Genomic DNA, 24,512 nt, shown 5'->3' on the forward strand with positions numbered 1-24,512 from the left:
GCTTAGTGCCTCGGGCTACAAGAATTGTAAGTATGGTCCTATTTTACATACACAGGAAGTGTAATTAAAAAGCATATGGGAGGCTTAAAGTTTGCCGAGCAATTAGAATCTTATTTTTTGAATGCAGATTCTTGAAGGAAAGGAGGCCAAAGTTCAAAGGGAGCTTTAAAAAGGCTTAGTTCCGTACAATCAAATTCTCAAAGATTTATCAAGCGAAAGCCAACAAACCCAGATTTCTGATTTGTTTAAAGAGAGCGGATGATATACACAAAGTCTATAATGGTGTATTTTTGTTAGTTTTGTTAACATTTTGTTAATGAAATAGTGTATTTTTGTTAGCTTTTGGAATGTAACCCTTATTTTTATTATTTTTTTATTTTTCTTTGTCCTGTATAAAATGGTTTCACACAACACTAAATTTTATAAGGCCCTAATTATTGTGTATACGAGGGTTACCTTTATTACAAGAGGTTTTCTGAAATCCAAGGAGATGAAGTGAAAATTATTTTTTTTTTATATTTAAGCCAAAAATCTATCATTGACTCTTAATAAATCAAAAAAAATTGAAGAGCAACTTACACTGTAACATAATCCCCATAAAACGGGTCTTCCAATGAAGACTACTCTGGCTCCCAGTGCTAAAGCCTTCAAGATGTCTGTTCCAGTCCTAACCCCACCATCTAAATACACCTCACATTTTCCATTGACAGCTCGAACTACTTCAGGTAGAGCTTCAATCTAGACAGAGAAAATGTTATCTTATTAATCAATTCTGATAAAAAGACTCAAGAGGATCTGTTCAGTTTCATTCAGATTATCATTATTCTAGTCAGACGTCCAATGGAGTCTTATTGATGCATTTATGTTTTTATGAGGAGGAAATGTGTATTCCTTGCTAGTGATGAATTTTGGTAGAGGAGAATGTGACTACTTTAAAACTAGCGAGATATGGAAACAAACCAAATAATCCAAGAGGCAATCCTGATGTTAATCCAAAAGGTATTCATAATAACATTCTTCCTGTCATTTTTGGGAACTAATTCAGATATTAGAACAATTGCCTTAGGGCTGAACAATTGCTAGTGTTTTCGGCAACAGAGGCAAAACCTTGTAACGGCACCTAATTATAATTTCTTATCATATCTCATATTCTAACATGAATATATATGAAACAGCGCTCAACCAGTACGAAATTTAGTGGTGCTTGTGGCAAGTGCCTGTCTTTCAGAACCATAGCCAACCATGAATTGCTTTTCCACCCAAAACATTTTAAATACGACCTTATATTTTATAAGAAAAGTATATATATATATATATATATATATATATATATATTGTGTATAAATATTATTTTTTATTTAGGATGGGATGCCTTTCCATCCCTAAGGCGGGACTGTGTGCTTAGCAATTGGCTTGCTAGAGTGGTCAGTTGTTACATGTTGAATTTAAATTTACATTTCTAAAAGAATTATTACAAGACAATAATAGTTAGTACAAGACAATAATGGAAATATAATAAGGTAAATTTAGGAGAAATTAAGCTTATTTATGAAAAAAGATTAAGGAAAATTAGGGAACAAAATTGCATTCTTTCACATGGCCATCTCTCAACTATTTCCTCAGGTGCTTTCAGCAAACAGATAGCCAATATTAAAACAAGGTGTCAATCTTACCCGTTCCTGTGGTCACAATAATAGTTTTACTAGATCTTTATCATGTTATCTTAATATAATATCATATTAACTTAATATGGTAAAGATGTAGTAAAACTGTTTTTGGGACTACAGAAATGGATAGCATGACACATTCTTTTAATATAGGCTATCTGTCTGCTCAAAGCACCTGAGGAAGCAGTGGAGGGGTCACAATGTGAAAGAATGTAATTTTGTTTCATAATTTTCCTTAATCTTTTTTCCTTAAATTACTTTCACTGCCTGCAATAAAATATTAATTTCTCCTAACTTTTCCTTATTACTATTTCCCACAAAACTATTATTCTTTTAGCAATGTAAATTTAAAATCAACATGTAACAACCGACCACTGCAACACACCAATTGCTAAGCAGAGAGTCAGGCCTTAATGACTGAAAGGCATCCCGCCGTAAATAAAAACCATAATTTAAATAAACTTTATGCACATTATTAATGTGCATATAATGTATAATTGTTTTACCAGCAGTAGTATTAATTCCACATTATCATGAAAGTTTATCCATCACAGAGACAAAAGACAAAAATTAGTGGTTAAAAATTATATATATATATATATATATACACACGTATAGATATTTAGATAATTCAGGTTATTTAATCTCTAAATTCTATTGTATATTCTATTATGCTAAATTATATTATTGGATATCCAAATTGAAATTTTATTTTGCCTTAGGGCATATTGATTATCACAGAAACAGAGAATCCCTTATCATGCTTTTAATTTCGATTTGGTAGGTTTACCCAGGCAAAATAATCTAGATGGTGGATATGCAACGATAAGTTTGTATGTTAACCTTTTGTATACTCACTTATTTTTACATTATACTGTCTTTGCCTTTTTCTCTAGATCTCTTTCTAGGTCTTAAAATATAAACAAAGAAAATATACCATATTAGGTTTTTCTCCAGCAAAACGACCAGAAAACACACGCGATATACAAGCACAAACCACATGGATATGTGTAATTACTTTTTCGGTGATCATAATATAACAGCTGTTTTTAAAGTTATCTCAAATTCCTTTAGCTCCTCGATGAAGTGTTTGATAAATTTCTGGCATTCCGAACCTAAATAATTCATGTGTGAATGTAAATGCAAAATACCTATTCAATTTATCTGGAACCTGAGCAGGATTATCAACTGTTAACCAATAATCATGCAGTGGACCAATGTGATTTCCTTTGTGATCTAATGTGATCCACTTCCTTTTGTTGTTAATATGAGCATAAGTGTCTTTGCTATTTTTCATTGCATTCATTGTGAGTGACTTCTCACCATTTGTCTTAGCTTACCTAACCTCCTAAGTGATTTGATTAAAGAATAATTACCATCCAGAGGCTTCTCATTAAGCTGAAAATTTGTATGCATTCCTTGTATTTTTATTTTCTGCCATGTGTGTCAATAGTTCATTTGATATCCATTTAGGTCTAAGCATTCAAGGGTATTTCTTTGTTGGTATGAAAACCATAGTAGTGTTTTTGATTATTTCCCTCAATACTTCTCATTTAATATTTGCTGTTGGTAACATCATCATCAGTTGGTCTTACTGCACACAATTTCAAAACTATCTGTCATCCGTACAAAACCAATGCCTTTCCTTTTATCCTTGACAGTATTTGTCTTCAAAGAATTCATATTAGTACACTGTGATAACTGCGACCAAGTGGCTCTTTTACCTGCAGATTCGTATTGCATAAAGAATCACTGATGGTCACCAACTCAAAAGCTTTGTTTCCTCATTGTCTTTCAAACGAGCTGCTGTAAAAACATTCATCCAAGAAATCCACATAATCTTGATTGTGTACGAGTAACCAACTCATATATTCCTTTCAACATCTGGAAAATTAAAATCCCCCATTACGACACTTTTTGATTTTTTGGCCAACTCTATTACCGTGTATAGCTGTTTGGTCTAAATTCACAGCCATTAGGCCAGTCACACATTTCAACCCTCAATTTTTGGTGTTTACATTACACCAAACTGACTCAACATTGCACTTGTCACCAAGTCAACTGGATACACTGACCTATACATAATATTCTTTTTAACTTTTCTTCTGTCCTCTCTTTCCTTTTTACATTGTCTCCCCATATTCAAATTCAATTTCGCTTATATCTGAATGACACCACGTCTCTGCTATTCCTAAAATTTCTGCATTCATTGACTTAACCAGTATTTAAAATTCATCAAATTAATTTACAATGCTCCTAACATTAGTGCAGATACAAGAAATCCTTCATGTGTTGTTTCTCTTAATTACCCTAACAGAGCCCCTGTATTTAGTTGTTCCATGACGATCCGCAACAGTTCTTGAAATCACTAGCAGTTTGCTTGAAGGACAGCCGGTCATTCCTAAGGTCCAAAAATCACTTTCCACACATTAATCTATTGATCTGTGTATCCCCACAATTTATAAGTTTTCCTACACACCTAATACTGCTTTGATAACATCTGCAAATATTATTGCACCCTTTCTATTTAAATGAATGCCATCCCTGTTGAAGCATTTTCTCATGTTAACAAGCACAGACCATGCTAAGAAAAATTCTATTCAGTGAAATTTGAACATTTTCTCCAGAGCCAAATTGACTGGCAAGGCTCCTAATCCATACTCCATCCCATGGTGTCTGGAAAGAACAGCAGACACGGAAATCCAATTCTAACTCAATAGTTTGTTGCCAACATTGCCCAGGATTTGTTGTGTCCTCAAGTCTCTTACTTTATATATATTTTAATGCCAACATATTCAAAAATCACCTTTTGCGACCTTGAAACATGATATCCGTTCTATGTCATGTACCTTTCCACTGACAGACATACCCTGATGTTATTCCACATATCGTTTTTTTCTTCCTGTTTCCTGACAATAGTATCCAAAAATAACCAGTAACTGTTGACCAAGCACATTCTGCCCTGGATATTGCCACTGGGTCTGATGCAAAAGAGTGAATTCTGGCATTCAGTTGGGCAGCTGAGAGCTTGATGAGTCCGTAGTGAAATTTCGTCAAGAGCATCTGCCCTACTGTTCAAATTCTCATAAATTTCCAGGAGATCGCTGAGGTGCCATCTAATCACACTCCCTGCACAAAGCACACAGAAAGACCCCGCTTGGAGGGATCATATTCTGTTCCAGAAAGGAGTGCAAACATTTAACAAGTTGCACATTTCTTTAGACTGTGATGCATTGGAGAATTATCCCCGTTGGTTCTTCCTGGATCTAGAGCACCCTGCTAGTTTGTGCCCGTTCCTTTGCTGCTTGTTTTTGTGGCATGGTCATGATTCCCATTTAATTCTATATTATTTAATTGAATAACAATGAAAATGAATAATATAAATAAATTTAATTTATTAATTGGCAATGCTACACTGAGCTAACAATAGATTCTTAGACGTAGTCATACATATTATGCTATCTAATTTTATGCTATACCTTATGCTCTCAAGTTCGATTTGCACACTATGCTGTACATTTTCTTTGTTTATAGGTGCCTCCATAGCCAGGTGGACAGGAGCAGCAGTACGTAGCACACGCTTCTTGAATAGAATAGGGTTTGAGCCCATGACCATATGAAGGATGTGGAAAGGTCAGAGAATGACCACCGCATATCCCCGGAGCAATATGGCGTTAGTTGCTAATGCTCCTAAAACCAAATTATAAATAACTTTGTTTATAACCTGGCACGACAACCAGGTCAGTGGGGTTTACAATAAATACAAATGTTAATCGTATTTAGTAGACATGGGCATGGACCCCAGTACACTCAAAGAGCTTGTGCTACTTCACTCATTCCTGACTACTCGGCTACATCTACAAAATGATAGTTATCCTATACATAATGAAAGTACAAATTCCTTAGTTAAACAAAAAATAAGGTATGTGCCCTACAAGTACTGAGAGCCACCGATTTCCGTATTTATCTTAATTAAAACTCTCCGTTTCCTCAGCGCTACACTTCAGAGACAACACTGGTCCAAGAACAAGAAAAGAATTATGAAATGTAAGATAAACACCAAAAATAGATCCAATAGAAGGCAAGCAGCAACACTTTTGAATTGAAAGAGACACCGTGTGAGAAGCTTGTGTAATGAGAACTTACAGTCCTTCGGGGCCCAGTTCTCACGTATTCAACAGCTGTTGTGTAAAGGTTTCATAAAGAAGACAGTCGAAAAAGAATATGTTAAGAGTTCTCTCCAACACCCCCTAGATAAAGATCGATATCAGAGATGGATGTAAAATAACTTTGAATATAAGAGATCCACATCCACTCAGAATGAATGACTAATGGAAATAGTCTTGGAACAAGCTAATTTAAATTGACTTCACTAAAAAGAATCGGGGGTGTCAAAAATAGAAAGCGTAATTATCCAGTATTGCCATCTCTCAGTCAAGATGTACAACAGCACAGTTTTGCAGTTTTGTATTATCACGGATACCATCAAATTCAACAGCCCGATCTATCCAAATAAAACGAATTAGGAAATGTAAGCTAAACACCAAAAATATATCCAATAGAAGGCAAGCAGCAACAATTTCGCACAATTAAAGCAGGCTCAAGAATTATTCTGAGTTTTAGCACTAATGGGACTTATTTTGAGATATCTGAATGAATTTGAGGATAATGTTTTGATTTTGACATCCAAATGAATAATATGGGAAAGAAATGAAGAGAGATGTCATTGCCCATATCTTGAATGAAAAGTTTTAATAATTTCTTAAAATCCAGTTATGAAGTTTGTGAAGACCGCTGTTATCATTGTTTTTAATATGAATAGTATATTATCATAAAATGCTGTGTACTGCTTATGCAAAAAAGAATTTTATTTGATGTGAAAACATCCTTGCCTTAGATGAGTTAAATGGTTGGACCTTCGAAGTCATATCTGCAGTTCGAAATTTTAATTTCGAACTGTAGATATGACTTCTTGAACTGTAGATATGAATTCTTCAATGCACAATTTAACATCATATATTTATACTGTAGTCGATCACAGCTAAAACCAACAGCTCCAAATATATTTTTCAGAAATTGTCGCTGAAATTCTTTATTGGTGTTAAGATCATGTTCGATGTTCTTTGAAATGACTTCATGCTCAAATACTGTTGAAACCTGTTAAAGACCTACAACAATTAATTGAGCTTAAATATGATTTTTTTTCTTAAGGGATGATTCGATCAAAGCTTGTTGCAGTATAATTTGTCAAGCTGATTCAGGAATGAAAATCATCAGGTAATTCATTTGAACTCAAATCTTATGGATCGAAATCTTCAGGTAGTTCTTGAATGTAATTTTGTGGTGTTGGTGGTCTACCTTCTTGATGAGAAATCGATGCAGATGGTTGGTGTTGATCACAATCATGAGATCAGATTTTATTAAACTTTGAATTGTTTTGCCCTCTTATAGTTTTAAACTGGTTCTTTTGTCGACGTGGGAGGCTTCTATAATAGCTTTCATTACCCAAATTTCGGAAGGGACATTACTTCCCTCTCTTAGTACGTATAATGTAACATTTTCTCATGCCTGCTGCTTATTCTACCGAATCAAAGTTAGTCACTGAGTTAGCATTGTCAGTGCCATTTAGAAAGTGACGTCATTTCTGTAAGACAATTTAAGTAACCAATTGGTTTTGCATCAGTCTGAAAATGTGGTGGGTGCTGCTAAACATGTTATCACATCAATAATGGCAGATCACCAGGAAAGAAAAGAATAGAGTAACAATCAAATATTTTTTAGCCATTGGTTAATAATAAAATTCCACAGAAACAGTCAACACCTATCTCTGGGGACAACCAGGATGATCGTGATTGTAATGAAATGGAATTTGCACTCAGCAAAACTAACAAAACTATTATGAAAGTTAATCTCGAATGGTATCAAACAGTTGCCGAGAGCACTTAAAGAGTCAGACGTTTGAAGACACAAAACCACTAAAGGGAATCGAAGGCAGCGTGGAAGTCAACAACTAAAATATAAGTATGGGGAGACCCAACACTGCACCAACTGTAGAAATTCATTCAAGGCATCCACAATACTGGAACCTGAAGTAGAACCATATTAATTGGAAATTGATTCTTTCCTTAGAACAATCGACTAAACTGTAAATAATAGCTTATATCCATTGGAAGGTTGTCCATTATTATGTTAGTGAATTGATAGATTATTATGTCAGTGAATTGATAGATTATTATGTCAGTGAATTGATAGATTATTATGTCAGTGAATTGACAGATTCTGGATTATTATATCGAAATTCAGTTGTTTATTTTTAAATTTATACAATTCATAGGATTGAAACACACTGCTAAACATAAACAATTTATCATTTCAATAATAAATTACGCAATCTGCTATGTCATATAATAGTTTGGTATTTATCAAATCATTAAAAAACATATTAAAAATTCATAATTGATTAATTGAAAGGCTATTATAGCAGTAATAGTAAAATAGTTATGATTGGGTTGAAATATATAATTTCAGTGGAAGGAAAGAAACAAAGTTATAATTAACGGCCCATGCAAAATAAAAGAGCAGAACTATATTGAATCAATAAATAAATAATGAAAGGTAGTTGGGAGATGAATCACGAATAGATTTTGATGAAAATCTATGAAAAGAATGATAAAAAATCATCCCAAAATTCAACACTGAAGATTTTTTAATTGTATATTAAACTGCAAATGCATATAAAAATAAAACTAGGAAATAAACCAATAAAATCGATACACCAAAGTTGACAAGCAAGAAGTGCATTCATTCAAGAATTCTTTCAAGAAAGCACAGCAGTGCGAGATCCTGCGTTGGTAATGTGCAACTGCTACCTTTTATATTATTTTTATTAATTTATTTTTTGCCTATGGTGCAAGTTACAGAGAGTATTCCTCTTTAAGTTTACTTATTAGAGTTCCGAGCAATTATTAAACGCCTATATTTAGTTGTATAATTTCTTGACTCTGACCCATTTTATTTACATTTGTGACTTAGCTCTGGAAATCCTAGTCCCATGTTTGATTAAAAGCAGAAAGGACTAAATTAGTTGGGGATCCACGTAAAACCATTCGAAACCCACAGAGAGTTATATTATGTTATTGATTGTGATATCCAGAATCAATGCCTCTCCTACACTAAAATAAATTTGATGATTATCAAATATGAAATTTGATATTCGGTAATTATCAAATTTCAAATTTCATATTTGAAAGGTTGAAATTGCATACAGGAAACCAAGCAGAAAGACAAGATGGCTCTAGATATTAGATATTATGGACGCTCCATCCAATAAGCAGGTGGAAATATGTGTAGAAATGAAGTGGTAATAAAGAATATTCAGTGAGTTAAGGCAAACAGCAACAATTTGATGAAAACAAGATTGCCGCATTAAATTAAATTCTAATTTGATTCCAATACATAATAAGTCAGAAGGAATGACAGTACATGGTGAAAATAAAGCAGAGATATTGTTAAATGTCGTTTTACAGATTTGCTTATATTCCTGGGAAGAAATGTTAGTAGCGATTTGAATGGCCATATGGTACAGGATAACAGAACAGGATACAATAGGAAAAGAACATGGAAAAAGGTGAAAAAAAATATTTCTCAGAAACTGAATTGTTTGCTTCTTTGATTTTGTAGTTTCAATATGCTACAAGTGAATCACAGATATGTTTTGTAGTTTTCACAGAGAATCACTCTCGGAATTGTGAAAGAAATCAGTTCTGTCTGCCTGCTGAACATGGAGGCACTTTTACATCTCTTATAATATAATGAGTGGATGATGAGCGGATGAAGGCTAAGTCAGCAGAGATACAGATACAGGCTGAATTATTCGAACAATGTTTAAAGCAACAACTATCTGCAAAACAGACTTCCAGAGACAACAAGATCAGGAATGGATAGGTTTATTCGTAAGCAAGTCCATATGTGGGACGACTTAACCTGACAGAGTAGGAATGAAATTCCTTTTGCAGGAGTGGATGCTGAGTTTCGTGTTGAAACTTCGTTCGCCGAAAGATAACAAAATGCACAAATACTGAACCGAAAAATACACTCATATTGCGGACTCTGCCAGAGTCTGCATTGGCTTGCAACCAAGATGTGACGAAAGCATTAACAGACACTTAAAACGATTTATAAAGACATGAAGGATAAAAACATTAGCTTACTAAGAAAAAAGGACTTCTCTTGAAAACAACAAACCTAAATAATGGCAGTTAGTTAAGTAATGCTTCTGTGTTGAGGGATTCCTGCATCCCTCATCACAGAATTCCAAAGAAAAACTAATATGCTCAATCCGAGATTTCTTAATTTGGGTGTGTCCTAATAATGCACAAGCCAAGAGATATTAGATAATTTGTATAATAAACATCAAAAGGGTTACATTTTTACCAAGGAAGAAGACAAGAGTTGGCCTTTCGATTCAACACAGGAACTGGAAACAACGTAACTCGGTCATACGGTTTAGCCCAAGTTTGATTAAGTGTCTCATTCAAAATGAGTGCTTTTATTTAGGATTCATATCGCAACGCTTTTGGAAGTTTACTGTGGTCATTAAATGATTCAAGTTTAGCCTACGACTCTTTGCATTAAATTGCATGGAAAAGACGCTTACATGCAGACACTGGCAGAGGTACTGTGCCAAATTTTTGCAGGGAGTCCAAACAAAAACGAATCATTAAATATATGAATTGAAAGCGTAAAAACAGGGATTCTATCATCATGTGTGAGACGGGAATATCCCAGAATATACATGAGCAGTGGAACTTGCATAATCGTGCACCCTTGTTGGATAATTTCGATATAACAATAGTAAATTACAGTTTTAAAAATTCAGTTGATGTAATCAAGATACTACAGATAAAGGGACAATGGTGGCGACTGGCTGCAGATGCAATCAGGAAAGTAACTATGGAGCAAACATTTGGCATACTTTTTGTCCAAGATCCGTTTTTCTTGAAACAAGTTGGGGTTTTGCCTCATAAGGTTATGGATTACCTCGTTTCTATGAGAACCATCACGTCTATGGGATCTCGCCCAAAACCAGAATACTTGTTTTCAACAACGATCTTATTAATACTTCAATAACAGAGCAATGCTCATCAATTGCAAACTTTTTTCTAGTTTCCTCTACAACAATCTTTTTCTCTTTGGTCTCCCTCTATTATCCCCCTTCACGAAATGTGCAACAGACTCTCTCATTTATTGGGCTGAATTTGTGTGAAATTTGTTTTTAAAAATTTAATTGTCTGCAGATTTCAATGCAAAATCAATGACATGGAACTGTCATCTGAATAACACCACAGAATAATTTGAGGAATTATTCCTCTCACATAAGTCATGCATACAAAACTTGTAGGACAAACCATTTACATCCTCCACAATGGCGAATCAAATATAGATGAAACAGTTACTTCTATAAAATGGCAGAAAAAATATTAAATCGGGATGTAAATCCTGATTTGATAAAAAGCCATTATAGCGCCATAACCTTTGAAATAATCTCCGATTTCCATCAGAACTTACCATTAATCCAGAATCTAAGGAGATTCTCTTTCAATAAAGTGATTTAGAAAAAAATATAATAAATTAACTATGTACAAGAGCAGCTCTGTCTGGCCATGGCACATTCTACAAAGAAAAATCGAAATAAAAAAACTGCATGTGTAATCCATCTTTCATGCATACATGGGTATGCATGAAAATCTACATTATGACATTAGCAGCATAGCTCAATCTGAAATATTTAGTATATTTAGTCTGAAGTCTTTAGTGCCACTACTTTTACTGTACTGAATCAACATTTGAAAGAAGTTAGCGAAATTCAAATCATTAATCTAATTAGCCATTTGTTGAATAGTCTGATTCCAACAATACAAGGATTTGTATTGTGGCAATACAAATAATTTCTTAGGTTGTATTGTTGCAATATAACCTAATGAGTGCACATGAAACATAACGACTGTCACGATTGCACAAAATATATCCTAGTGAGAAGTGGCACAATCCCTTCAATCCATTCTTCAGTAACAATTTGAAATCATACACAGTCATCCAATTCATTACAGAGAAATACTCTTGCGCTGTGTGTTTCATTGAGTTCGTGGACAAGACGAACCAAGGAATCGGAAAATTTATTATCAACAGATCATTGCTGTCATAAACAAGCACCCAGAGTTCGACCTTGTTGAAATCATGAGAAAACATTTCACCAACATGCTCAACAGCATGGAGATCACGAGTCAAGGTGTCTAGTACTTGCTACATCATCCCATGTAGGAGAGCCCTATTGTGGTCCTTTATATTGCCACTGTTTAGCAGATTGGGATACAGAGTAAGGAAGTCCAACAAACAGATGAATGAGGAGAACCTTGTGGAAGATTTGTGTGACATATGGAAAGAGAATTGGTTTGATAAATACAAGAGACCACACCAGTAATGTTTCTCTGTTGTTTTTCGCAAATTACATATGCAGTATTACCAGGATAGGCAAGAAATGACAGTATCCATGCATAATATGCTATCAAAACTATCACAGGGCTCAGAATCTCAATGAAATCAAACACGAGATGGTAACGCTTAACATTCCATTTCGCGAAGAAACAGAGATACTGTCAGAGAGGACATTTAAGAAGACCTACGATAAAAATGAATAGCTCATACGACAACATTGTAAGTTGTATGAATCACACTTGGACATTCACAAAACGATTGAAATATGTAAGATGATGTGTAAAGATGATGAAGCTTTTTAGTAACGCAATACTCTCAGAACTGAACGCTTTGCAGTTTGGCTTAACCATGGCCAGGACAATGTCAGGAAAAAATATGTTATTCCGGTGTTGTTTTGTTTTTCTCTCAATATATGTAATTTCAGGATTTAAATTTCACTTAATTTTTACCTTGGGGTTTTGAAACAAGATCTGTGCATTTGAGTGGTTGTTCACATTTCATCATGGCTATTGGCCTCCCATTAATTTTCTGTAAGATGTAGCCTTTGAATGTATTGTTACTGATGTAAAAGTGAATTTTTATAATGTTATGTGGTGTTACATTATGGGTCTTAATTGGGAAGATGCATTCTCGGAAGTTTATTTTTTTGTGGATTTGCTGTGCGTAGGGCCACCTGCCACCCCCACGTCTGCAAAGCAGACAGGTTCTTGCTGTTTACAGGATGAAAAACGTTTTTGACGAAGCTCGTTCGTACCTAAAAGATAAAAACGTCTTGCTGACTCCATCTGTTGATGAGATCTCGAAACAAAATTGTCTCTAGCTTCGTATTCTTAAAGTTTTTGCTTGTTCAAGTAAATGTAGTTGAATGAATAAATGAGGAAGATGAAAATTTGTTTCTGTAAGTTTGAAGTTGGACAATAAGTGGATGTTGGCTGCTGGTGGAACATGTAAAAACACGTTCCACAACCAGCCATATTTAAAGGAAGAGGGGAAATAATAGAGGCCAATTTAGTAGAACACTGCCCATGGAAGTATATGTAGAAAAGGCATGCAGCAGAAACAAAACATCTCTGAGACGGTTGAGATTTTCTGTTAGAGTTGAGTCATTAATTAACCTAACTGCCCTCTTTTGAAAGGAACATAGAAGTCTGAGAGAGGTTTTGTGGCACCTCACCAATTGTTGGAACGATATTTCGTAGTAGGGAAGATTTGCAATTTATACAGGGTGAACAGCTGTTTGGAAGAAAAGCAATGCCAAGAGCAAAAGTAAAAACAGTGCTTAGATGCTGAGGAAGCGATATTTGGAATGTGCTTATGCCAAGAGAGATTAGAAGTTAGGGTAATCCTCAAAGGAGATATATCATCTTGTCTTCAAATCGGATTGTCACGAAGGATAAGCATTGGAGCAGAAGAACCCTTTTTGCAAGACACAAGATAAGACTGAGTTTTAGAATTGAAATATCTAAGTTGACTTTGCCCCACTGGAGAAATACTAGGAGGTTGGCATTTAAGGAATTTGTAGCAGATATTTGAGAAGCTGAAGCTAATTGAGCAGGGCAACATTTCTCAAACTGAACAGTAGAATGCAATGTGCTTTCATCGGCAAAAACCGTGGATAGGATTTCCAGTCAGTAGAAGTTCATTAATATACAAGAGTGGGGAACTGAACTGAACCTTGAGGACCCCACCATTAGTGGAAAATTTAGAAGACAGAGAGCCATCTACCATCATCCTTAGTGAGAGGTCAGAGAGAAAACTGGATAGCCAATTACAAAAACATTTAGCAAACAATAAGATGGAAGCTTGTTAAGAAGGCCTTTTGCGAAAATCAAGATCGAAAGACTTTGAGATTTCAAGAACAACTGCCTACGTTTCACCAGACGTTTCCATTGAATTTGTCCATAAATTGGTAACAAAAGCCAGAATATCACCAGCGGATTGAAATCAATGGAACAATATACTGGCGATCGTTGATCAGACAAGGTTGTTTCTGAGTTGGTAGTTAACTTATTTCTTCCTTACATTAGGAGTGGAAGAAATTGCAATGGGACAATAATTTAATGGGAGGGATGTGTCACCGTTATTAGGAACTAGCTGAATATGAGGAAATTTACAGCTGAAGGAAAAACACCTTGGGAATAAAAAAATTTAAAAAAGGGAACAAACAGGAGTAAATTCAGGAGCAGAGTTTTTGAGAACAAGCGGAGAAATACCTTGAGAACCTGGAGATTTCTTAGCATCGAGGTTCATAAAAATCTTTCTTACATCCTTTAGACAGAAGGCAGCAGGAGGCATTGAATGAAGTGTGCTGAGTATGGTGGGAGGTGTCTTACCAAGATCCTTAATACATGAGTTGGAAGTAAAATAGTATGCTGGCATGTCAGCTTTATCCTTATCTGAAGTGCCAATAGAACCATCTGGTTTTGTAGAAAGAAATGGGACATACAAGAGGTGGGAGCAGAGAAGGGCACACGCTGCAGCGAATAGGGATGGCCACAGACCAGAATGCTATTAGGGCAAGAAGCAAGTTTCTTACACTTAGCCTTTTCAAATTCTAGTTTGGACTGATCTCTCACCCCTTCTCCAATTTAAAAAAAAAAAAAAAAAAATATTTTTATTTTATTTATATATATATATTTTTTATTTTATTATTATTTTCTATTTTATTTTATTTATTTATTTTTTTATTTTATTTTATTTTTTATTATTATTTTTTTTTAATTTATTTTATTTTATTTTATTTTATTTTTTTGGCTCTCCCTAGGAAGCTTAGGCTAACCCCAGGGTCGGCCAGCCAGAGTTCTCTTCCCACATACCTGGTCCGGCTCCCAGTGCAAGTGACGGTAACTAGCGGTCTGTGGTGTTCCACGGACCCTAGGCTAAGCGGCCAGATGAACAATGTAACCCGCACTAAGCAAACATGAACATACACTAACATATGCTATCTGGCCTTGACAGTACTGTACTGTCTTACTTCACAAGAGATTCAAATGCGGAGTTGTGCGAAAGCACCGGTGCCGCTTGTCAAAAATCACTATGTCACTATGTCACTATGATTAATAACTGCTTTACAGATGTGGCAAACTTTGGTGTAGGCAGAAAATGAAACTGAAGAATTGGAAACAAACAAATTATTATCGGCAACTTTCTTCTCTTGAATAGCCTTAGCACATTTATTGGAAAAGCAGTGTATGTAAAGGTCAAGATTTTAAAGAGTGTGAAAGAAAAGATTCCATTCCTACAAGAATAATTTCACTGACACGATATGAGCAAATGTTAACATCAGAAATTTTCAAAACAATAATCAGACTAGGGAATAAAAAAAATGAAATCTCGAAGGTCATCCCATTTTGCATTTTTGTAATGCCAAAAACACTAGGTTGTGGAAAAGCATGAAATAAAGACTCAATTGAAGAAGACAATCACAAAGTTGTGATCTGCAGTGGCTAAAGGACTGCTCACTTCGAACGTGTGATGGCTGTGGAAAAAAGATCGAGCATGTTGGCTGTATTGTTAGGTTTGTCCACTATAATTTTAGATAAATAAACAATGTGTGTTAGCTCATTAGTAATTGCAAAAGCCTTAGCATTTCGACCAGCTGGGTTAGTAGGACTAGAAAACGGAAGCCACCTGGAGTTGTAAACATTAAAATCACCAAGGAAAATTATCTCACTGTTAGGAAAGTTCGACTGGAGAATGTCAAGTTTCAAAGAGAGGAAGTCAAAGAGCTCCAAGTTATTGGTGATGTTGCGAGAACGGTAGATAATAGATGAATTTGACAAAATAAGGTAGACCAGTTTTAAACCAGAGAAAATTGAAAAAGGATGATTCCAAATTACCAAGACTCTGACGGGGAATATCTGAACGAATATAGGCAGGGAATATATGAACGAATATAGACAAAGGTACCACCTTTCAAGTGAAAGGAATCATACAGCAAATAAATTCGGCAAATTAGATGAACAGTAGTTGAATTAAACGATAACTGAGATTCTGTCAGGAAAAGTACACAGGGTTTGGCAAACTCTAGGTGGAAATGGACGCCTTTGAGATTAGAACTGAGACCATGTATATTTGTAAAATGAACTAGGAAATGTTTGGGAGGTTTAGATCTTTCACAGATCGGTTTGCTCTATTAATTTGACAATTCGTGGTGTACTCAATAACAAGAAAATATGGGAAAATGAAGTAATGGAATTTTTGGATATGGTGTACCCATCTTAGGAATATACTGAAATCCTTGACATAAATTGGCCTTGACAACATACCCTGCATATCCACTACTCAGATGATCTCCAGTCCTGGTTATGCACTATTTGATCAGGAAGCTTCCTACAGAGTTACCAGTAGGTTCGGTCTGGTGTACTAAATAGCAGCCGGCCTGAAAATACTGTTGTAGAGCTGTGCACTCGATGCCCATCTTCCCCATCTCTTCCATCATAGTGCATGATGGAAGAGATGGGAAAGGGTTGATCGGAACTTAGCTCTGGAGATTAAACATGGGTTCCTCCACTTCAAGCCTCCAATAATCAAAGTGGTGGTATGGCACTGGTTTGCGTGAGTCATCTGCCACCTAGTATTCCTGGTAACACATGGGGCAGCATTCCTGGGCACTCCACCTTGAACCCTGCTACGTTGGTGCATACCTGGGTGGTCACCCTCAATGTGCTTGCACTTCCGGGTTATACTCAGGAATACTGAGTCCCTCCATTGTGAAGATGCAAACAAAGCATTTTGGTGTCACACACTGACAAGACTTCGCTGAAATTTGGTTCACTTTACTTGAATGTCACCCAATTTATCAGTTCCATGAGCGTTATAAACTTCCAGATAGCAAGTGCAGCTTGGTATATACCTGATTTAAAAATATTTTCCAAATCAAAGAAGTATTAGATTTAAAATTAAGTAGTTGTCTAATAGATTCAAGGCAGGACTATACAAAAAATTTGGAGTGAGTGAATGGGTGAAATGAGAGTTTTTTTGGGCTGATGCTATATAGCTGGCTTCCTTGCATCATATGCCTTGACTAATATTAATGTTTAACATTTAAAGGTTATTTTTCTCGATAATACTAACGATGTTACCTTTTTACTTCAGTTAGATGATTTATAGAGCTTCTTAATGTACCGTTGTATAATCGATTTATAATATGAATAGCAATAAGAGCTTAATAGACAGTACTCACCTCTGAAGCGAGTACTGTCTAAGTTCGTATTGCTTTTTAATTAAATTAACTGCTATATGTTAATTAGTTACATTTGAAGTTTATTGATGTAACTAAATTGTTTATGTAACTTGTCATTTTTCTAGTTTTATTGTGTCAGTTTTATGTCTTGTTTGTTTCTCGATTTACTATGCAATAGTATATGCCATTTAAGCTGTAGTATGCTCTAAATTATGCTTTGAATTTTTCCTTTTCTTCAAAGCTTGAAGTGGTGCCTGGAAACCAACTCCCGATATTATATATACTCTTTCCATATCATGTAAATTGTTGACACTTTTCATGTTGTAAATTATTGCATCTCTTCAAGGTTTGAAGAGATGTTTGAACAGTGAATCCTACTTTTATTTTACGTAATTATATTTTTTACATTATTTCATTTCTTCAGAGTTTGTGGAGGTGACAAGGAGAGTCGACTCTTTCCACTCTGACTTCTGCTGTCTTATATGACGTAGATATACGCTGTAAACAATTTCATTTCTTCAGAATTTGAAGTGACAGGAAGACAATTTCCAATTTCTCTCCTGCTACTTCTCCTTTTTCATTCTACTAACTTCTATTTCATGATGCGTAATTCTGTGATCCTTTTCTAATCTATTTACCTAATCCCATCCATTACCCACACTTTTCCTAACATGTATATATACTTTTTCTATTTCTTCTCAATTGCACTTACAGAGTCTTGACCTATGTAAGTGTGGCAAGATGTAATTTGATCCTGGCCACCTTGCATGGCCAACATTTGCGTTGCCTTCACCACAAGACATTTACGAGTGGCTAATGGGTGCACTAATTTTAACATATGAATATATACAATAATATTAATGAATCACAGAGACAGATAAAATTTGCAAAAGAAGAATAATTTTATTGGTTGTCACCACTTGGGTGTACCAGTAAGCACAAATTATTTTCTAAGCTAGCAGCACAATGTAAAATGCATGTCCCTATATATATAATAGTCTGACATATTTTCACTAAGTTCATATTTTTTCTATCCCTTTTTGAGCTAGTTGAACAGCAATGCACTCTAGTTGAGAGAATAATCAAGCTCTAGTTCTCTCATCAGAGTTACAAATGCTTGGCAGATGGCATAAGAGTTGAATATGGGGAGACTATCTTCTCTCTTGCATTTAACTAAAAAAATTCCACAGCAATAAAAGGAATGTCGGTGTGGAAATAGAGGTCATCAACAAGTAAAAAAGGTATTTTGAACGAAGCTGCAAATATATTCGGCTCTCTGTCGCTCATGTACTTCATCAATATCCTACATAAAGACTGTTCCGTTAGATGGAATAATAGATTTTCTGATTCTAATGTCTGTGGGAAATAATTGATAAATAGAATTTTAATTGATAAGACCTACAACTCTGAAATGCCAAGAGTTAATTGAACATCTGCACCTTTGTTAGTGAGAGCACATATAGTTGCCTTGGAATTACCTGTTCCAACAGTTCACCCATCGAAACATAAAGTTCCTATAGCCCTTCCAAATAGGGGTGCAACACATTTCGGTTTTGGATAGTCTTATACAGATAAGAAACTCAGCTAGAAATCTAAGATCACTACTCTTGTTAGCATTAGAATTAGATGAGGCATATATTGCCAGAAAGCAAGTTTATACCGCATTGGCCAAAAAAACCCTTCCCATTTCACCAATCCGACCACTTGATTTAAGCTCTCAACTTACACAACAACATATAGAAGTCTGTTTCAGCAATCTGTACGGCTCGCATAATGTATTTAGGAAGGAAAAGGTAGATAGAAGCGGGTGATGAAATAATGCTTTTTAACAGAAGCAGCCTGTGTGCGACGATAGTTTTCCCGGATTCAGGCGTTTCACGTGCTAGTATAGAATCTGTATAGTGTGATATAGTTGGAAACAAAGGTATAATGCGAGTAGGAGTAATCTACAGACCAGGCGATTGTGAAGATTATAAAGAAAGCCCCTATATGCAAATGGAATGGCCAAGTAAGCATCAATGTATTATTAACGGTAATTTCAATTTGCCTCTAATTGATTGGAGTAAATGGGAAGGGGAACGAAAATGGGGAACAAAATTTTTAAATCAACTAGATGACTGCTATTTGTATCAACATGTCAGGGGAAATACTAGAGAAAAGAATATCCTAGACCTCATCATCACCCATGAATCAAATGATATAACAGGGCTAAGAGTAGAGGAACCAGTAGCAGGAAGTGATCACGGAATTCTACAGTGGATGAAGAAGAGAGAGAGAGAGGTAGCAGTATTAAAAGGCAAGGGATGAGTTATAATTTCAGAAAAGGAAATTACGATGCTTTAAGTTGCTACATGGCCTCTATTAACTGGGTAGATATCGCGCAGAGAATGAATAGATTTGAACTGTGGTACGCTTTTAAAACATTAATCACAGATGCCTTGAATGCGTATATACCATTAAAAAATACTCCACGAGAAGGGTTCCAATTTGGATGAATGGTGAAGTTATCCCATTACTTGAGCAGAAAAAGGTGGCATAGAAAGGTTACAGAGAAATAAAAAGTACTGAAGACTATATGAGCTACAAGATGCTCTGTAATAGAGCCAGAGAAAATGTTCGATAGGCAAAATCAGTTTAGTAGAAATCGCTAGAAAACAGAGTAAAGAGGGGGTACAAGGAGTTCTTCACATATCTAAATACTAAGAAGAGCAGGACAAACCTTATCGGACTTTTACGTAAGGGAAAGAGTATAGTATTAAATACACCAGCTGCTGTTGCAAATGAACTCAACAGTTATTTTGCATTGATATTTAAAGAAGAAAAACCTTTTATGGCAATGGTAAATTGCGGGAGCGAAATTCAAAAATAGATAATTAATGATATTGAAATTTTACAAGATTATTTAATGAAAAAACTGTCGAGCGTCCTGGAGTTGAGGGAATATACCCTATAATCTTAGGCGAGCCTGCAAGTCAGTGCATTGAACCATTGAGGCTAATTATGCAAGCATCACTAGACACTGGGGAGAGTCCGGCGAATTGGAAAAATGGCAATGTATCTCCCATACATAAGCATGGTTCTAAGAGTGAATTGGGAAATTATCGACCTGTCAGTCTAACTTCAGTGGATAGGGAAAATCATTGAGGCAATGATCAAAGATGGAATTCAGGATCATTTGGATCAAATTGAAATTCTCAAGGATACATAGCATGGTTTGGTAAAGGGAAAATCATATTTAACAAATCTGGTTCGCTATTTTGAAAGGGTCACTCCTTAACTGGATTAATGGAATAATTTCGACATTGTTTATTTAGATTTTAGCAATGCTTTTGACTCAGTCCCACATCAGCGGTTGCTTTATCATATGAAACAGGTTGGAGTGACTGCTAAAATCCTTAGATGGATATCAGGATGGTTTCACGGCAGGAGGCAGAGGGTTGTAATAAATGGCTATTTCTGAGATTGGGTTGATTTAAGAAGTGGGGTTCCCCAAGGATCAGTATAAGGAACTTTGTTGTTTTTAATTTTCATAAACGACATTGAAGGGATAGAGGCATGATGGATAAATTTGGAGATGATGTTAAAATTGGTAGAGTAGTTAATGATCACTGTCAAGCTTCTTCAGAGAGACCTAGATAGACTTCAGGAACGGTTAAGAAAATGGCAGCTATGCTTTTATCCAACAAAGTGAAAGGTAATACACCTGGGAAACAGTAATCCCAAAATAAGTTATTCACTTTGTGGAGTTCAACTAAACTCAGTACTGGAGGAAAGGGACTTGGGTGTTATGATACAGTCAGACGTTAATTTCTCTGAGGATTGTAAACAGGTTGCAAAGAAGGCCCATGGTGACCTATCAATGATCTATTGAACTTTTGCAAGTAGAGATAGGGAAGTGATAATCCCATTATATAAGGCTTTTTTAGACCACATTTGGAATACTTGTTTAAGTATGGAGACCGCACAGACATCGAGCTTCTTGACAGGTGCCAAGACGGCTAACTCACCTGGCAAGATCGGCAAAAGGGCGTCCTTATGAAGAAAGACTTCGAATATGTGAGTTGCAAAGTTTGGAAACTGAACACTTTAGCGGAGATTTGATTGAGGTGTTTAAGGCTCTGAGAGGCATCGATAAAATGAAAGAGGACGAAATTTTTAAGATTACAAATGATGCTAGAACTAGTGGAAATAAATTCAAGTTACGGGGGGGGGGATATGTTTAGATTGGAATGCAGAAGTTTTATTTTAGCCAGTGAGTTGTAAATTACTGGAATAAGTTGCCCACATGGGTGGTAGCGGTTGACAGTTTAGGGAAATTCAAAACGCCATCTGGACAGTACCATCGGAACCGCATAGGATGATAGGTTTAATTTCCTTCTTTTATTAATTATTAGTTGTTGTTTTTTTTCATTGTGTTATTCGGTTTATTTTTTTTTTTTGTCTTGTGCAGCATAAGCCATAGGCTTTCTTGCACCAAGCAGCCATTATTAATACTAATACTAATACTAATTAACTACCTGTTGGTTAATGAAAACTTCCACACTTCAATTCTGCAACTGTCTTTCTTCAATTTGATTCTATGCCCTCAAGTTCTTATACTGAGCAAGTGGAAGTATACCATCAGCATTGAGCCTGTTCAAACTATTCAAGGCCTTAACACCTTGATCATGTGCCAAGTCTCCAGATGCTGCACCTTGCAGAATCTTCATAGGCGCACCCCATTGTTCCTCTCACCAATCTTGTTGCCTTTCTCTGTACTGTTTCTGGCAACTAAACATCCTTCCTAAAATGAGAACTCCAGACTTCTAATACTCAAGATGTGGACTGAACATTGCCTTATACAAAGGGATAATCACCTCTTTGGCTCCTCTAGCAAAATTCCTATTTATCATATAGGAATACTGCACTGCTCAGATAACCACACATCTGTCTACACAATTACCCCAGAACCTTTTCATTCTCCACATCCCTGAGTGTAGTACCAGGGTTGGTACATTTCTTTTGGACTTCAGCTACCCATACGCAGTATTAGCAATTGCATTAGTAGAGGCGTGCGATGCAAGAAAGCAAGCTTATATAGTATCAGCCAAAAAACGAAAAAACCACGCTCCCATTTCATGTCTCCGTTCATTCCAAATACCTATCCAGCACAGCCTTAAATTTATTTAGGTTATTAACTCCCACAACAAAAGATGGAAATAAGTTCCATCATTCAACTGACCACTAGCTAAGGGCAAATTTCTGGACATCGATCCTAAAACAGTCTTTCCTCAATTTGAATATATATCCTCTCAGGCGATTATTCTGTGCATGAGGAAGTATCCCATCAGCATAGAGCATATACAAACCATTCAAGGCTATATACACTTCAATCAGATCACCTCGCACGCGCCTATTCTCCAGACATTGTAATTTCCAAAACTTAAGCCTTTCTTCTTAAGAGCAACCCTTTGTTCCATTCACAAATCTTGTTGCCCATCTCTGTACTCATTCCAACAGCACTATATCCTTCTGAAAATGAAGCCTCCAGACCTGTTTTCAGTACTGAAGGTGTGGCCTGACCATTGCCTTATACAAAGTGATAATCACCTCCTTAATCCTACTAGAAAAATTCCTGTATATCATTGAAAAGACCCCATGAGGTACTCTTGCAGACCGCCTACACTGCACAGAAAATTTCATATCTGCCTGCACATCTTACTTTCATATCTGCCTACTCATCTTCCTCTTGAAATTTCACAATTGGACTTATGATGATAGTCGAAATGTGAAATTGTCGATTATAGGACTTATAATGAGTTTTATAAGTTATTGAATTTATCCTTCTAGATCATGTGATACCTTATTGCTGTATGTATATAATGTACTTATATTGTTCATTAAAGGTCTTTATAACAATTCCAATTCGGGTTCCTATGAACATTCACCTACTCGATGTTATGTTAAATTGGCAACCTTTCGAACTTTTGCTTTGGAAGCCACGGGTTTTTTGCTATGTGTTATACAGATGATATATTTTTTATGTATTACAATCAATTTTTCATGATTTGTTTTGGCAAATGTTTCTGACATAATATTTTTAACTTGATCGTGATGCTATCTCTGGTTGGGCTAATCGTTGGACCACAATTGTTGGTCTTTTGTGCGAGTTGTCAATTCAATTGATATGACGACTGTTAGTTAAACCTCTTTATTATATTTTGGAGAAAGCAAATGGATATAAAACACCATTATGCCTGGCATTTGTGGATTATGAAAAGGCATTTGACTCTATACAGAATAAGGCAATGTTTCGGCACAGGAAAGACAAGGCATAGACACCCCATATATTATGATTTTGAAGAAAATATATGAGAGTGCTACCTCCTTTATTAGACTAGACAAAGACAGTAGCAAATTTAAAATCGAGAAAGGAGTTCGACAAGGAGACACAATATCTCCGAAGCTGTTTACTGCTGCCCTTTGGGAAGCTTTCAGAAGATTAGACTGGTCGCAGAAAGGAGTCAATGTGAACGGAGAGTACCTAAACCAGTTTGGTGTGACATAAGCACTGCGAAAGCAAAAATTAGAGAAGGAGTGTGTTATAGGCCTAACGACTAGAATGAGTACAATGAACAATTGTACAGAGAAATAGAGTGGGCTAGTAAATCGGAATGTCTTATAATGGGGGGATTTTAACTTCCCAGATATTGACTGGAACTTGTGGTTTTGGCACTCACACACTAGTCAGACTTTTGTGGATTTATTGGATGATTGTTTTCTGCAGCAGCATGTTCGAGAGGCAACCAGAGAAAGTAATACTCTTGATCTCGTTATCAGCAGTGATCATTCATGTATTAGGAATTTGCAGATAAAAGAACCACTAGGTGGCAGTGATCACAGTGTACTGACGTGGGATTTACTTAAAGATTTAATTACCATCGGGTAAAGGAAAGGGTTTTTGCTTCCGGAAAGGCGAGTACAGTGGTCTCCGACAGTTTTTAAATCCTGTACAGTGGGATCAACTGACGATGTTACCAACAGTAAATTCTAAGTGGGAAGCATTCAAGGAATTAATCGTGGAAGCTACCAAAAGTTTCATACCTATTAAGAAATATTGTTCAAGGTTTAGGCCTAAATGGTTGTCAAATGAACTAATGAGACTCGTAACAGAGAAGAAAATGCAT

General features: G+C 35.7%; 1 protein-coding gene across 1 annotated transcript in view; it reads right to left on the reverse strand.

Moving 5' to 3' along the window:
- The window catches only part of LOC150076625 (2-Hydroxyacid oxidase 1-like), a 228,425-nt gene that overhangs the window by 39,775 nt on the left and 164,138 nt on the right, over positions 1 to 24,512 (reverse strand). Inside the window, exon 6 of the mRNA XM_090386736.1 lies at positions 580 to 738. Within this exon, the coding sequence (XP_090242862.1) occupies positions 580 to 738 (159 nt within the window). The remainder of the gene's footprint in view (positions 1 to 579; positions 739 to 24,512) is intronic.

This window comes from Mastigoproctus giganteus, chromosome 12, assembly GCF_048544385.1.
Source record: "Mastigoproctus giganteus isolate SK-2022 chromosome 12, ASM4854438v1, whole genome shotgun sequence".
NCBI lineage: Eukaryota > Metazoa > Arthropoda > Arachnida > Uropygi > Thelyphonidae > Mastigoproctus > Mastigoproctus giganteus.